This window comes from Sprattus sprattus (genome assembly GCF_963457725.1).
Source record: "Sprattus sprattus genome assembly, chromosome: 13".
In the NCBI taxonomy this organism is placed as follows: Eukaryota; Metazoa; Chordata; class Actinopteri; order Clupeiformes; family Clupeidae; genus Sprattus; species Sprattus sprattus.
In genome coordinates this window covers 8,513,250-8,526,699 of record NC_137911.1, presented here as the reverse complement: position 1 = coordinate 8,526,699, position 13,450 = coordinate 8,513,250, and the positions used below count along the sequence as shown (strand labels likewise).

General features: G+C 45.0%; 1 protein-coding gene across 1 annotated transcript in view; it reads right to left on the bottom strand.

Moving 5' to 3' along the window:
• npas3 (neuronal PAS domain protein 3) overlaps nucleotides 1–13,450 on the bottom strand; it is a gene marked incomplete at both ends in the record, with an annotated part of 249,892 nt that overhangs the window by 75,856 nt on the left and 160,586 nt on the right. Inside the window, one exon of the mRNA XM_080849895.1 lies at nucleotides 12,006–12,095. Within this exon, the coding sequence (XP_080706021.1) occupies nucleotides 12,006–12,095 (90 nt within the window). The remainder of the gene's footprint in view (nucleotides 1–12,005; nucleotides 12,096–13,450) is intronic.

The window sequence follows — 13,450 nt, the reverse complement described above, 5'->3', positions numbered from 1 at the left end:
CACACACACACACACACACACACACACACACACACACACACACACACTGCCACTATACCTTCTGTTGAAACAGGCATCAAAATTTCAGCCGATACCTGACTCTCATCACTTTATATGTCTGACACCTTGTGTGAAATTAAAAGTGTTGTAAATTTGACTTTGTAAAATTTCCGCTGACATGGAGCTCCTTGACTCCTAGGGGGCTCTTCTTCCACATGAAGCCACCAAAGTCTAGCTAAAGGGGCTGTGAGAGGTTGAGAGCATGCGTGTCCATGTAGAGGGCAGGTGCTTCACGTGATTGGTTGTACAAGGTGAAGGCTGGCGTGAGAGACAAGGAGAAGTGCAGGGCAAAGTGCACACATCTCTTAACACCTCTTCACGCTCATCCACAGAGATGATATAAAACAACGCTGTTGAGCGTTTAAAAGCACATTATCAGTGTGACCTCTCTGGTTTTAGAATGTTAGGAGCTTTGATTGTTCAAGTCTTGAGAAGTTCACCATGTTCAGTTTCAGTTCCATGCTGATATGCAGTATAACGGCACTCCTCTCCTTTCAAACTGCTTCATTACAACTGTCTAGTCACGTCTTGTCTGATTAAAATCCACTGACCTTTGCATATCGTGACCCATTAGATCCATGTCTAAGCAATTTAGCAATCTTGAGATTTTGCAAATTCACGCAAATTCAAGGATTTCCTACACTTGAAATTTTCAGCATTCACAGCACTTTTTTTGCATTATTTGCAATTGATTTTATTAAACTCTAATTCATTTTTAGTCATATTTTAACCACAATTATTGTGAATTCTCGCAGCAAATTCAGTCACTTTTGGTTCAGGTTCAGTTTCTACAGCTCTGAATAACTGGTAAACAGCAAAACACCAGCACTGTCAAGGTCAAGGGTATGAATAAAAGGTTTTCCACATTTGAATGTAATGTGTATCATCCTTGTACACTTGCCATGTATAAATAATGCATTAGTTCTATAAAGTTTGACAAAATGAGTAAAAGAAACATAATCATGCACTAAATAAAATGGGTAGTGCTTCATTTCTTAAAATAGTAGTGGGTTTGTAACCATGTTGAAACATAAACCCAAGCCATTTATCAATACCATCATTCACTATCTTTGGGTGGGAAGAAACAGCTTAGGTTCAATCTCAATTAATCAACGAAATCTTCTCAAATGGTGGTCGATTAAGAGGGCGGAGAAGCAGAAGAAGAGAAAAAGAGAGATCAAGTAATCACCATGAGACAAAACACTAATTCATCTCCTGGTCTGAGCTCCTTCGAATTCAAACGACCACTCTGCCTTTTCCGATGGAGATATTCCATCCCATCTCGGGACCGGATCAAAAGCGCAGCGAAAGCTTGGTGTCAGCACTCCGGAGATGCTTATCGGCCTGATCCGCCTTCAGACATTAATAACCACCGGCAGACGTCTGAGACGAGAACGCGCCTATCAGGCGGAGAGATGCCACTGATGATCTGACAGACGGGGGGGGGGGGGGGGGGGGGAGAAACTGACTGTTGGGGGAATCTGGACATTGAGCTGATCAAAGTGGGCCTCTATGGATATGGCTAGTGTAGAGTTTGTTTAAAAATGCACCAACACACACATACAGTCCACACAGACAGAGGGTATGTGCACACAAATGCCTGAACACACTTCCATGTAACACTTGCAGATGTATGTAGGCAATAGAATCATGAGAATCATGTTGGCAATGGCGTCTATACACACCCACACAAATACACATCCTCTTTTATGTTAAAAGGTTACACATATTCACATTATCATTACTGGACAACTGATGTTTTGCTGACATGTTATGTATAGTCTCTCAACAACGACAGGCAGGTGTTTCTCTTTAATTCCAATTTCGCCTGCGCTGGTACGTCGAGAGAGGATTGCTGACTCTGGAGATTACAGTGTCAGTATTATCAAATCTGACTGCAGAGCGCGGGGGAGGATGCAGGTCCTGCAGGTTGGGAGATTCGAAGGGGGAAAACTCGGCAAAGACTCACACTGTCAATACTTAGTGGAGCCTCAATCCCATGGACGTCCACCTAACAGGCAAATAGCATCATGCTGTCATTTCAAATGAGAGAATGTGGAGATTTGCATTGAAAAGAACTATTAGTGCTGAGAGGAATTAGTATGCCTGGCGGAGACGAAAGGCTTCATAAATACTCATCCCCAACCACCAGGTGAGCACCCAAATCAGGGCCGACAGATATTATGTCTGCGGGATTGTGTGAAGGATTCAATTATGTCATACTTTATCAACTTTTCTTTTGAGAGTACCACAGACACAGACACACACAAACACACACACACACACACACACACACACACACACACACACACACACACACACACACACACACACACACACACACACACACACACACACACACACACACACACATTGTCAAACACACTCACTCAAACTCACCCAATCACCCCACATTGTCAAACATTGTCACACACACACACCATGGTTTCTGCTTGCTGGTTATTACAATTTTTTGCCAAAATGTATACAAAACAATAACTGAAAAATTGCATGTGTCCAGTCATGCTCATACAAAACATACAATGAGACATTTGGGACAATACAGGACATTTTTGTTGCAACCAAAAGCAAAAAAAATCAATAACGGAACTAAATCCTATTATTATTTTATGTTATTGATAAAAGTGAGTCACAAAATCCGTGGGGAGAAAATGGATTTAATCCAAATATGTTTCATTCTTTGTGAAGCTTCAGTGTAAACTCCGCCCTCTAAAACCTTCATCACGTCTGCAGTAATGACGATGAAAAGAGAGACACATCATGGTGATTAGCCAATCAAACTGTTCTATTTCTACAACAAAGGCGTAATCTGGCTGTCTGCACTGGTCTGACAGCCTAAAACATGACAGTAAACACCTGCAACCAAAGAGGGTCAGGTAGGCTTATTCACTTCAGTGGGGAAGTTTTGTTCGCCCCTTGTTGATTGCTGATGTTGACAAATAAAGAATGAATCAAATTTGTCTCATCTCAAAGTGCCATTTCTATGACTCTATAACTTGCAGCATAGGTTATGCAATACATATGGTTTCACAACGACCAAGCGAGCAATAGTAAGTGCATTTCTGTAGCCATTTTCATCTCAGAATGCTTGAAAAATCTTTTCTTTCGTTTTTTTCTTCAGTATTATATCTAGTTTCACATCTATGATTGCTAAGCAGGACAAGCTTTTATGTTGCAGTTGTAGCCTTACACTACAGCAGACAGGTAGGATTTGGACATCATCAAGGCGTGTTGAATTTAGTGGCCCACCCAAGGCTGACATCCTGGTAGGAGTAAAACTGATTTGAGGATGTTGGCATTCTTTTGTCTAACTAGGTGTAAGTGATATACATAATATCTGAGTTCCTAACATAGATTGTAATTAAAACATATGCCAGGTAGTTTAGAATTTATCTGATAAAAAAAAAAAAAAAATTGAAAAAAAAAAAAAAATGAATCTCTGCAAGAAAAGAATCCAATCGGAAACCCTGATACACGCCTACACGCAAACACACACACACACACACACACACACACACACACACACACACACACACACACACACACACACACACACACACACACACACACACACACACACACACACACACACACACACACACACACACACACACACACACACACACACACACACACACACACACACACACACACACACACACACACACACAGCTGAATAGCATTGCAGCTGGTCAGGCTACACGCATATAATGCTGGAGTGTTCTCCTGTGCAAAGAACCTGGGAATGTGCCACCTCATAAATTTGAGTGACAATAGCTTTTAAAACCCTTGTCTAGACTGACACTCGCTCAGCCACACCACACCCAACCCAAAGAACTGGTGTTTACTGTCTGTCACACAACCTGCACCGCACACATTACAATAATGTATTATGAACACTATTAGAATGCAGACATTATTAGTTATTATTAATGTAGGTAAAATCGAACTAATTTGTTCATTTTGTGATTATAACGTGAAACGTAAGACATTATGTAAATAGTCGCACCTCTTCTCCAATCACTTTCTGTAACTAGCTGTAACTTGATATCACTTGGACCACGACCCTGATCTGGTCATGACAGTTTGAACATATTTTCATGGTTAGGTATGTAGTAGTTGGTTTCGCCACACCACTAAGTTGATATTAGTTATGCTTCACACAGACGCAGGGTCTTGCATGCAAACTAACCATCCTCTTGTCTAACCTGGCACCATTTTCCAAATCGCATTACATGCACATGCTTTGAATTGGCCTTGAACAAAGCTACAAGGACAGGGAAGAAACTCAAAGCTCCCTCTTTCCCCCTTTGTGTTCGACCTCAACCGTGTCATATGGCCATCCACATACATGCACGCAGAACAGGGCAGAACAAAGAAACACACACACACACATTCATCCGGACATGCACACGCTCAAGCTGCATGCTCACACATATTCTCACACACACACACACTCTCCCTCCCTCTCTCCAGTTAGGTTGCACTCACACACACTCCCCTTTAGTTAGGCACATCTAGTTAGATAACACATTCTGTGTTTTACTTTAAATAATACTGTAAATAAATGCTTTTGATTATATATGCTGGTCTATCCAATGCTGCACAGGAGTGAATGCTGCCATCCTCTACTATTTGACGCTCCAGAAACCTTCAACCTGTCCCAGCTATTGATATGGTTATCTTGGTTGTAGTTATTCAATTATTAATCAGAGTTTCAAATTGATAGTTTAGTATATTTTATGATAATGATGAGAGTGATTTGTGACTGTTCTCTATTTTGACTACTATGGAAAACCTCCATGTGTTCAACTTAATTGATCAGCTGTTGTGTTGAATAGGTGATGCCTATCAAAGATCACCAACATTTTATTGGTTACCCTCGTGTGGAAAGTATTAACATTTTATTGGTGCTGTTGTCAGGATAGTACCAGCATTATGTTGGTGGCCCTCATGAGGAAAGTATTAAGATTTATGCACAAGTTCACCCACAATCATTTGGCGCCCGTCCATGATAGCGCTGTACCGACGTTATTCTGGTGCTCCTGAGTGAGGACGAGTAATGAACGTACACGAACATAATTATACGTACGTAACGTACATGAACATGAGCTTGTACTCAATGGGGGAAGGAGGTGAAGCACTGAGGCATCCAAAGACACATGAAGGGCCTGTGTTGAAATACTAAACCCGCTGAACCCGAAGAGACTATTGAAGCTCAGAAAATACCATTAAAACTTCTGTGACCTTGACAATATCCTGCAAACCCATCTGTTCACCAGCATCATCTCTCGCTCCCTCTCTCTCTCTCTCACACACACACACACACACACACACACACACACACACACACACACACACACACACACAGTCTTCCTGTCTCTCTTCTTGTCTCTCTCCCCAGAACATTTTCTTTCATGCCATCTTTCTCTTCTCACACAAACACTCTCTCTCACACACACACTCACCCACCCACACTCCCTATACACATTCCCTCTCAGTCTGAAATGGATGTAACCCCATTCACACAAACCTGCTATTTTAAAAACCTACAGTGGAGTCTACAGCAGTCGGTCAAACACATCTGTTCCCTTACAGCCCCTGCTATTCAGAGGCCATGGCTCATCATTTCTCACTTGTCCAATTATCGCACACCTGCGTTGGCTTTCTGATCCATGGTTGATTTTGCTCCCACCCACCAACACACCCACCAGTGCCACCTCTGGTCCCTGCCCTGTTTTTGGGGCACTCGATATCGAAGATGGTGAGACGGCAAACTTTCCCGCTCCCTAAAGGACGCCGCCCTTGGAAACCTCGACACCAACAAAGATGGGGGGGTGGGTGGTTGTGAGGGTGTGTGTGTGTGTGTGTGTTGGGAGGTATGCAGACAGCGCTGCCCTGCCGAGCACGATAAGGTCACCCTCGGGATTGGTGAGATTATCTCTGTCAAGCACTTGGACAGAGTGCAGTCAAATGATGCATCATGCAGTCATGTTCAGGGAGGGATCAATTTCTTCACCAGGTCGCTATTTGCTTTTCAAAGTGCCCATGTAGTTTTCGAGGCACTGGGCATTTATCAATTTAAATGTTGTGAATTGATAATGTTGTTTTTCTCTCTGCACTGGAGTCAGGTCCCTATGCTGGCATTCTCCTCGTCCATCTGCCAGTCATTGCTCATCTCTGTCCACCCTGACAACCCCACCCCCCCAAACCCCACCCCACCTACAACCCCCCCCAACCCCTGTCTGCTGGTCGAACATGAAACAAGGGATCTTGGTATTAAAAGCTGACTGAATGATTCTGTGTGAATGAACTTTGTGAATGACTATGATGTTTCATACACAAAGATACACAAACAACAGAATCACTGAGATCTTACATACACTAATAATTACTCGTTATATACAGTACATTCACAACAATACCCCCCCCCCCCCCCCCCCCCCATACACATTAGTGGGGTAAGGGAATGAGATCCTGAGCAGACAGTAACGGTAATGATGATTGCATGATGGTGATGATGTGGATGGAATCTGGGGTAACCGTGGTGTGACAGAGCTACGTGACATGGCGGGCTCCACCAGCCTGCTTCTCATTCCGAGGCTCGGGAGTGCCGGGGTGCAGCCAGGGGGCAGAGGGCTCGGTGGAGGCGTCTCAATTAAACACGGCCTCCCCGGGCCCTCCGTCTGCGGCTGGCTACCCCTCTCACCCGTCATGCAAATGTGTGACCCCGCCAGAGCCACAACACCATAAATAAAAGAAGCCTTATTACCCATTTAGCAACACTCGGGAGCCAGGCCACTGAAGCTCTACCTTATACATATATACAGTATATATATTTGTGTGTGTGTGTGTGTGTGTGTATGTGAGAGTGTGTATTGGAAATCTGAATGAAACCATTAAAGTTGTTTTGGTTATGGAGCTTCCAAGGCAGCTCAGTAACATCTGTCTGATTTTATACTGTGAAATGAAAGGGTGAGGAAGTGGTTTAAGAACAGAACTGCAGTGGTGTGCAACGGATTTCAGTGTCAATGATGGATTGAACACGGATGATAATAATGTCCCCTTTTAAATATTAGGGCCGTGTGATGAATTAGCGTTAGAAATAACAAGAAATGGTGTGTAACACTTCCTTCGACCATGAACAGAACAAGAAACGATGGAACATCCCAAAAAAATCATCTGAAAACCGAATAATTGCATCTTCCCCTGAAACTTCAGTCTGAAGCAGTAAGAGGTCTGAGTTTACCGTCAATCCCAGACAGAGAGACGGACAGATAGATAGAGAGAGAGAGAGACAAAGACAGAGAATGAGAGTACGCAGTGAGAAAAAGGGCCCAGCATCTAAACAAGTCTATTTTACAAAGAGGAGAGGACTGGAGAGCTGATCACCCAACAGAGATGTGACAAAACGCTCAGTGTATTTATGCAAATGCATTCACCACTGCCCATCTCTAGTTGGCAGGGGAATACGCTGTGCATGGGGATTTGGAGGGGTGTGAGGGGGTTTTGGGGCTGTGGGGGGGGGGGGGGGGGGGGGTTTAAGGATGCAGGATTTTGCCTGGCTTTCAGATGGTCCTGTGTACTACATACACCCCGGTCACTTAAAGCCAAAGCAGATGTCTACATTCAATTCCAGCAGCACAATTGGAGAGAGGCTCTTTCCTTCCCCCCTCCCTCCCCTCCCCCTGAGCAGGGTGGGTGAATAGACGCAGGGGCAGCAGGGTCTAACATGGAGCCTTTTCCAGCAGAGAGGGATGTGAACGCCTCGCCTCGTGACAGAGGGACACTCCACTTACAAACACACACAGGGCCTGGAGAACATCCAGCACCATCACTCTGCCAGTGACTATTGCACACACACACACACTGATGTGTGCACAGACACACACACACAGAAGGAGAGAGGGAGAGAGAGAGAAAGAGAGAGCGTGAGTGTGTGGAGAGTGACACACACACACACACACACACACACACACACACACACACACACTAGTACACACAAGCACACACAGTAAAACAAAACAGCGGACATGGCGGATGCCTCCACCATATGGTGCATAATTTGCCTCAGCCTCCCTCTCCCTCGTTCTCTCTCTCTTTCCCTCTCGCTCTTCTCCCCCCTTCCCCTCAGTCCGGTACAGTAGTATCCGTGCTTTCTGGGAACAGCCTGGTCGGCCCCGAGACAGTGCCTGGAACAGGGGCTGAATCTCAGCCCCTCGGAGGCAGACGAAGACTCAGATGCTCGCTGGATTCCAGATGTATCAATTTCCTTGGATATCCAGCCCGTGCGAGTGCATATGCTGCACTGGCACGGGCTAGCGGGAGCCGGAGCGTGGCCGCCTTCCAGGAGCTAATATTCTTTTGGCCGGAATAATGCAATTATTATTTTCCCAGCTATCGGGCCTAAGCAGACAGAGCCATCTGTTGTACAAAGGCAAACATACACATCTCAATTACGAAACAGACAGGCGCGCAGTCGAGGGGCCACGCCTTGGAATAATTCACGCAGGAGGGGGGTTCGCGCTCAAAGAGACGCCCCACCCTGTGAAGCTACTGTAGTGAGTTGATGTTATGTGAGCAATCAACATGAAGAGATCCTAGCGTCATATGAGCAGCGCATTTAGGATACTGAATATTGAAGCTAATGATGTGAATGGCTACAAATTAAGCTATGACAGTGGTGTTCGTGATCTTGGCTTTCAAAAGATCATGTTTTAGCTGTCAAAAGAGGTCTTTTCTCTGAAAGAATTTGAAAGATGAGCAGTTAAAAAAAAGGATTTGTTAGAGGAAAACTGGCCACATATGCCTATTCAAATGCGGAATCTCCAAAAATGATTGCGGCCATTTGCAAAACAAAACTATTGCTAAACGACCATCTGTTTCGCTAAATTACCGGACACGCTAACCAGAGATGCACCTACTGTCAAAAAACGCTGCCCATATGATCTGCGCAGGCTGGGCAGGGCAGAAGCTGGCAGACAGAAGAGCACAGAGACATCAGACCCCCCTCCTCCTGGCTTGCTCGTTCCCGCCACACAGCTCAATCCGCTGCCACATCGAGTAGCTGAGGGGGAGTCGGCGCACCGCTTGTACGCCATCATGACACTGGGGCCGCCGACACAAGCGCACAAGCGAGCACTCAGGCTAACAGCCTGTTCAGTGCACCACAAAACATTAATTCAACAACGGAGTGGTCAACAGCCCCGGAGGAAAAAGCAATTACCATCCTCCCCTCGCTCCATGAAGGATAGAGAGAGAGAGAGGGAGAGAAAATAGAGGGATAGAGTTTCAAGAGAAGTGTCAGGGCTTTTGGGTTTATGAAGTTTAAAGGGAGAAAAGCGACTTTCAAACAGAGTTTCATAAGTTTGGCAAGGTCTTGCTTGAGTGCAATATCACATACATATCACGCAGGTTTCATCACACTTTATATCAGGCTGTGGGACAACAGGGCTGTGTGCCGTTCATTATTTAACACATCACATGACAACTCAGTAGAATCATCAAGAAAACGACAGCAGGTTTTTAAGAGGGAAAAATTCTATTAATTCTCAAATGAAACAAGAAAGAGCTGGAGGGCCTGAGGAAATAGTTAAACCGCTGATAAGATCGTTAAAGAGTGCTGCACTGCACCCATCTTGTAGACACATGGAGACATACACACACACACACACACACACACACACACAAGCAAGCCTGCTGAAAGCTGGGATGATTGAGCCGCCGAGCCGAAAGGTCAGCCGATCGACTGTGGCCCTACTTAATGGGGAGAGCATAACTCTGGCCCTGAATGTGTAATGGTCACATCATTAGCTGTTTGAATATCAGCGCTCAAAGACGAGAGCGGGAGATACAGGATGAGAGATAAACTAAAAACCCCTCATGTTAATGTCTCAGCGCTAACACCGCTAATGGCCTCGGTTCTGTCGATGTTTGTGTCGACATGCTAAGAAGCGGGCTGAGTTCTCCAAAAAACGAAACAGTATTTACAGAGTACATAGGAACAAAAGAGCATTTCACAGGTTTTTTTTTCTTTTGGATTTCAGCTGTCGGCTGTCATTCATCTTCTGCACGTCTCTTTTAAGGTATGCTGGTATTATAATGTCAGGTGTCAACAATCAAACAAATCCAGATGACGTGCCCTCGGCAAACTTCTAAAAATGCATATCCATAAAGAAGCGGAAAAACAATCAAAGTTCGGCAGACAATCCTGCAACTTTTACGATAAAGATAGGGTGCAAAAACCTTTCTGCAGGAAAGTGCTTTAATTACACTGTGAGTCTAACTAATGACTTCATTAACATTACGTTTGATATGCAGAAATTCCAGACGTTGAATAAGAGGGTGAAAATCCGCTTACATCAATCTCCTTTAGATAGTCTGCTACCATAAAAATCATAACCTTGTCAATTTGTAAGGGCTTAAAAACTGATCTAATTAAAGTTGAAAATAATTAAGTATGTCATACACATTTTTTTTTTTGTGCGTGTGTGTGGAAGGGGGAAGTAGTGTATAGATTAGGAAGCAAAAAGGTTCACAGCAATTAAGACCATGGGGGTTCAAGAGTATCAGGAATACTGTATAAGATAACACAACTAACTAATACCAAAGACTGTACATGCACATTATCTCCAAACTAACCTTCTGACTGCAGATAATACAACATGGAAAAGATAAAAGTAACATATTTTTTTCTCCAAAAGTTGGAGGGATGACTTAAGCAACTAATCAATTAATTGATCAAAAAAAAATTATCAATCCATTTGAAGCACTCCTCATTTAAATTTGGTGATTTTTCGGCTGCTCAAGGAAAATGAAAAGTTTGTTCACTTGCTGAATTTAGCCACAGAAATGTGTTTGCAAATTCTACGAGATACACTTCCCCTACTCCTTTGAGTTTACCCAGTTGTGTCCAGTTAGTTACTCTTACATAACTCTGTCCTGTATAACTCTTTTGACATTCTTTTATATCTGATTCTAAACTAAATCAAACTCGAGCCACTAGGAGCACTGGTCCATTGATCTTCATTGAAAGCAACAGCATCATTCCGGCTTGTCACCGGCTCGCCGGCACGGGCAGAAATGAAGCCTGTCACAGCCCCTTCCCCGGCCATCACGTGCCGCATCTCCGGCATGCCGCCAAACGATGGTGACAATGACAGTGCAAGGGGAGCAACGGCAACAGAACCACGGTCATGGCAAAAAAAACAACACCCAAGAAACACCCCTGCCCTAAACAATGAAGGGTTATGTGAGTGTGTGTGTGTGTGTGTGTGTGTGTGTGTGTGTGTGTGTGTGTGTGTGTGTGTGTGTGTGTGTGTGTGTGTGTGTGTGTGTGTGTGTGTGTGTGTGTGTGTGTGTGTGTGTGTGTGTGTGTGTGTGTGCGCGCGTGTGTGCGTGTGTGTATGGAGGGGGCAGCCAAAGCGACGTAGCCAGTGCTCAGCCTCCTCCTGTTAGCTGCAGAGATGGAGTGGCGCTGGACGGAGCTGTTAGCCCAGCTCAAGGTCACTCTCCCTTCATCTGACCTTACCCATCACTCCCTTTATTGATATGAAGTGCCACTGGGCGCCGGCCAATGACGCAGTGAGGTAGGGAGGAGAGCTGCTGGAGTGGGGTGTGTGTGTGTGTGTGTGTGGGGGGGGGGGGGGGGGGGACGGAGTAAGCATCCCGATGAGGGAGATGGACCCCCCCCACTCTGATGAATATGCAGTGTGGGGAAAGGGCTGTGAATTAAACACAAGCCAGCAAGCTGATGGGATTTTAAATGAGCGCTAATTTGTCTGAATCCTCTTCTGCGCAGAGGCGGGGGTGAGGGAGCCAACCAATGAATACATCAAATAAATAAACACGTAAATAATAATAACAATAATACATAAAGAGGGAGACAGAGACAAGTAAACAGAGCAACTCTCTGGGGGACTCACCTGTGAGAGGCCCAGGTATATGGACACCGTCTCGGAGATGTACAAAAACCTCCCCTCCTTGTTTAGTGCAAATACAAATCCATCCAGGGACTGCAGGGAGACAGAGAGGGAGGGAGGGAGGGAGGGAGAGAGAGAGAGACGGAGTGTCAGACAACAAGTGCAACAACTCTTGAACATAAAAAAAAAACATCCCGTGAGTAGACCACTCTTGGTGCTCATTCAGAGTTCGAAAGTTTCCACATCAATGAGCAAATCACATAAACATCAATTACAGAAAAAAATTAACAACGAAACTGGGAATTCCACAAACACAAATACACACGCTGATGCCTAGTTAAAAAGTCTAATTTACATGCCACTGCCACCTCTAATTTATTCTCTCTCTTCCTCTGTATGCAGAATGACAAAAACCCCTACATAAATTTCACGCGTCCACTATAAAGCAATCAGAGGAGAGGCACTTGTGCACACCCCGTGGATCGCGGCAGGACGCTCCGACTCTGGTCTCCAACAGGCAACAATTAAGGTACGGAGGTCACCGGGGTTAATTACATATTGTCCCCCGCCGACGCCAAGAACCGGCGGGGGCAGGAGACCGAGGGCGCACGGCAAAGAGGAAGGGGTAAGTAACAAATGTAATGGAGGCGAGCGAAAAAAGAGCTGCCAAGCAGTAGAGAAAGAGAGAGAGACAGAGAGAAAGAGAGAGAGACAGAGAGAAAGAGAGAGAGACAGAGTGAAAGAGAGAGAGACAGAGTGAAAGAGAGAGAGACAGAGAGAAAGAGAGAGAGACAGAGTGAAAGAGAGAGAGAGAGACAGAGAGAGAGAGAGACAGAGTGAAAGAGAGAGAGAGACAGAGAGAGAGAGAGGGTGTAGAAAGGGAGGAGAGGATCTGAGGGAGAAAACAAGGCATTGTAGGCAATGTCACCTCGATCTGATCACCTTTTTATGCAAAACAAAGGGGGTTTGGCTGTCTGGCTGTTCAGATTGAGTGTGCGTGTGTGTGTGTGTGTGTGTGTGTGTGTGTGTGTGTGTGTGTGTGTGTGTGTGTGTGTGTGTGTGTGTGTGTGTGTTTTAGCTCTCCATTTATTTGTGAGTTAAAAGTGGTGGCGGTGGCAGCTGGTGAGAGGAGAGTGGTCTCCACCCGCTGATAAAACAGGCAGGCCCGGGGCTATTTACAGCGCACTGATACACGCCTGACAACTGGCGCTCTCAGGGAGCAGCACACCACCTCCCCAAACACACACACATCTGCCACGCCAGTCCACAATGCACACTGCCACAGTGAACACTACACACTCACACAGTACATACTATGTGCTCCATCATACACGCTAACCCTCATACATACTCTAATGAACCCAATCTAAATATTACCACATACTAAAATGTCTGCACTACATGCTGCACACTTCAATAACACAAAATACATACCCCAAAATGCACAA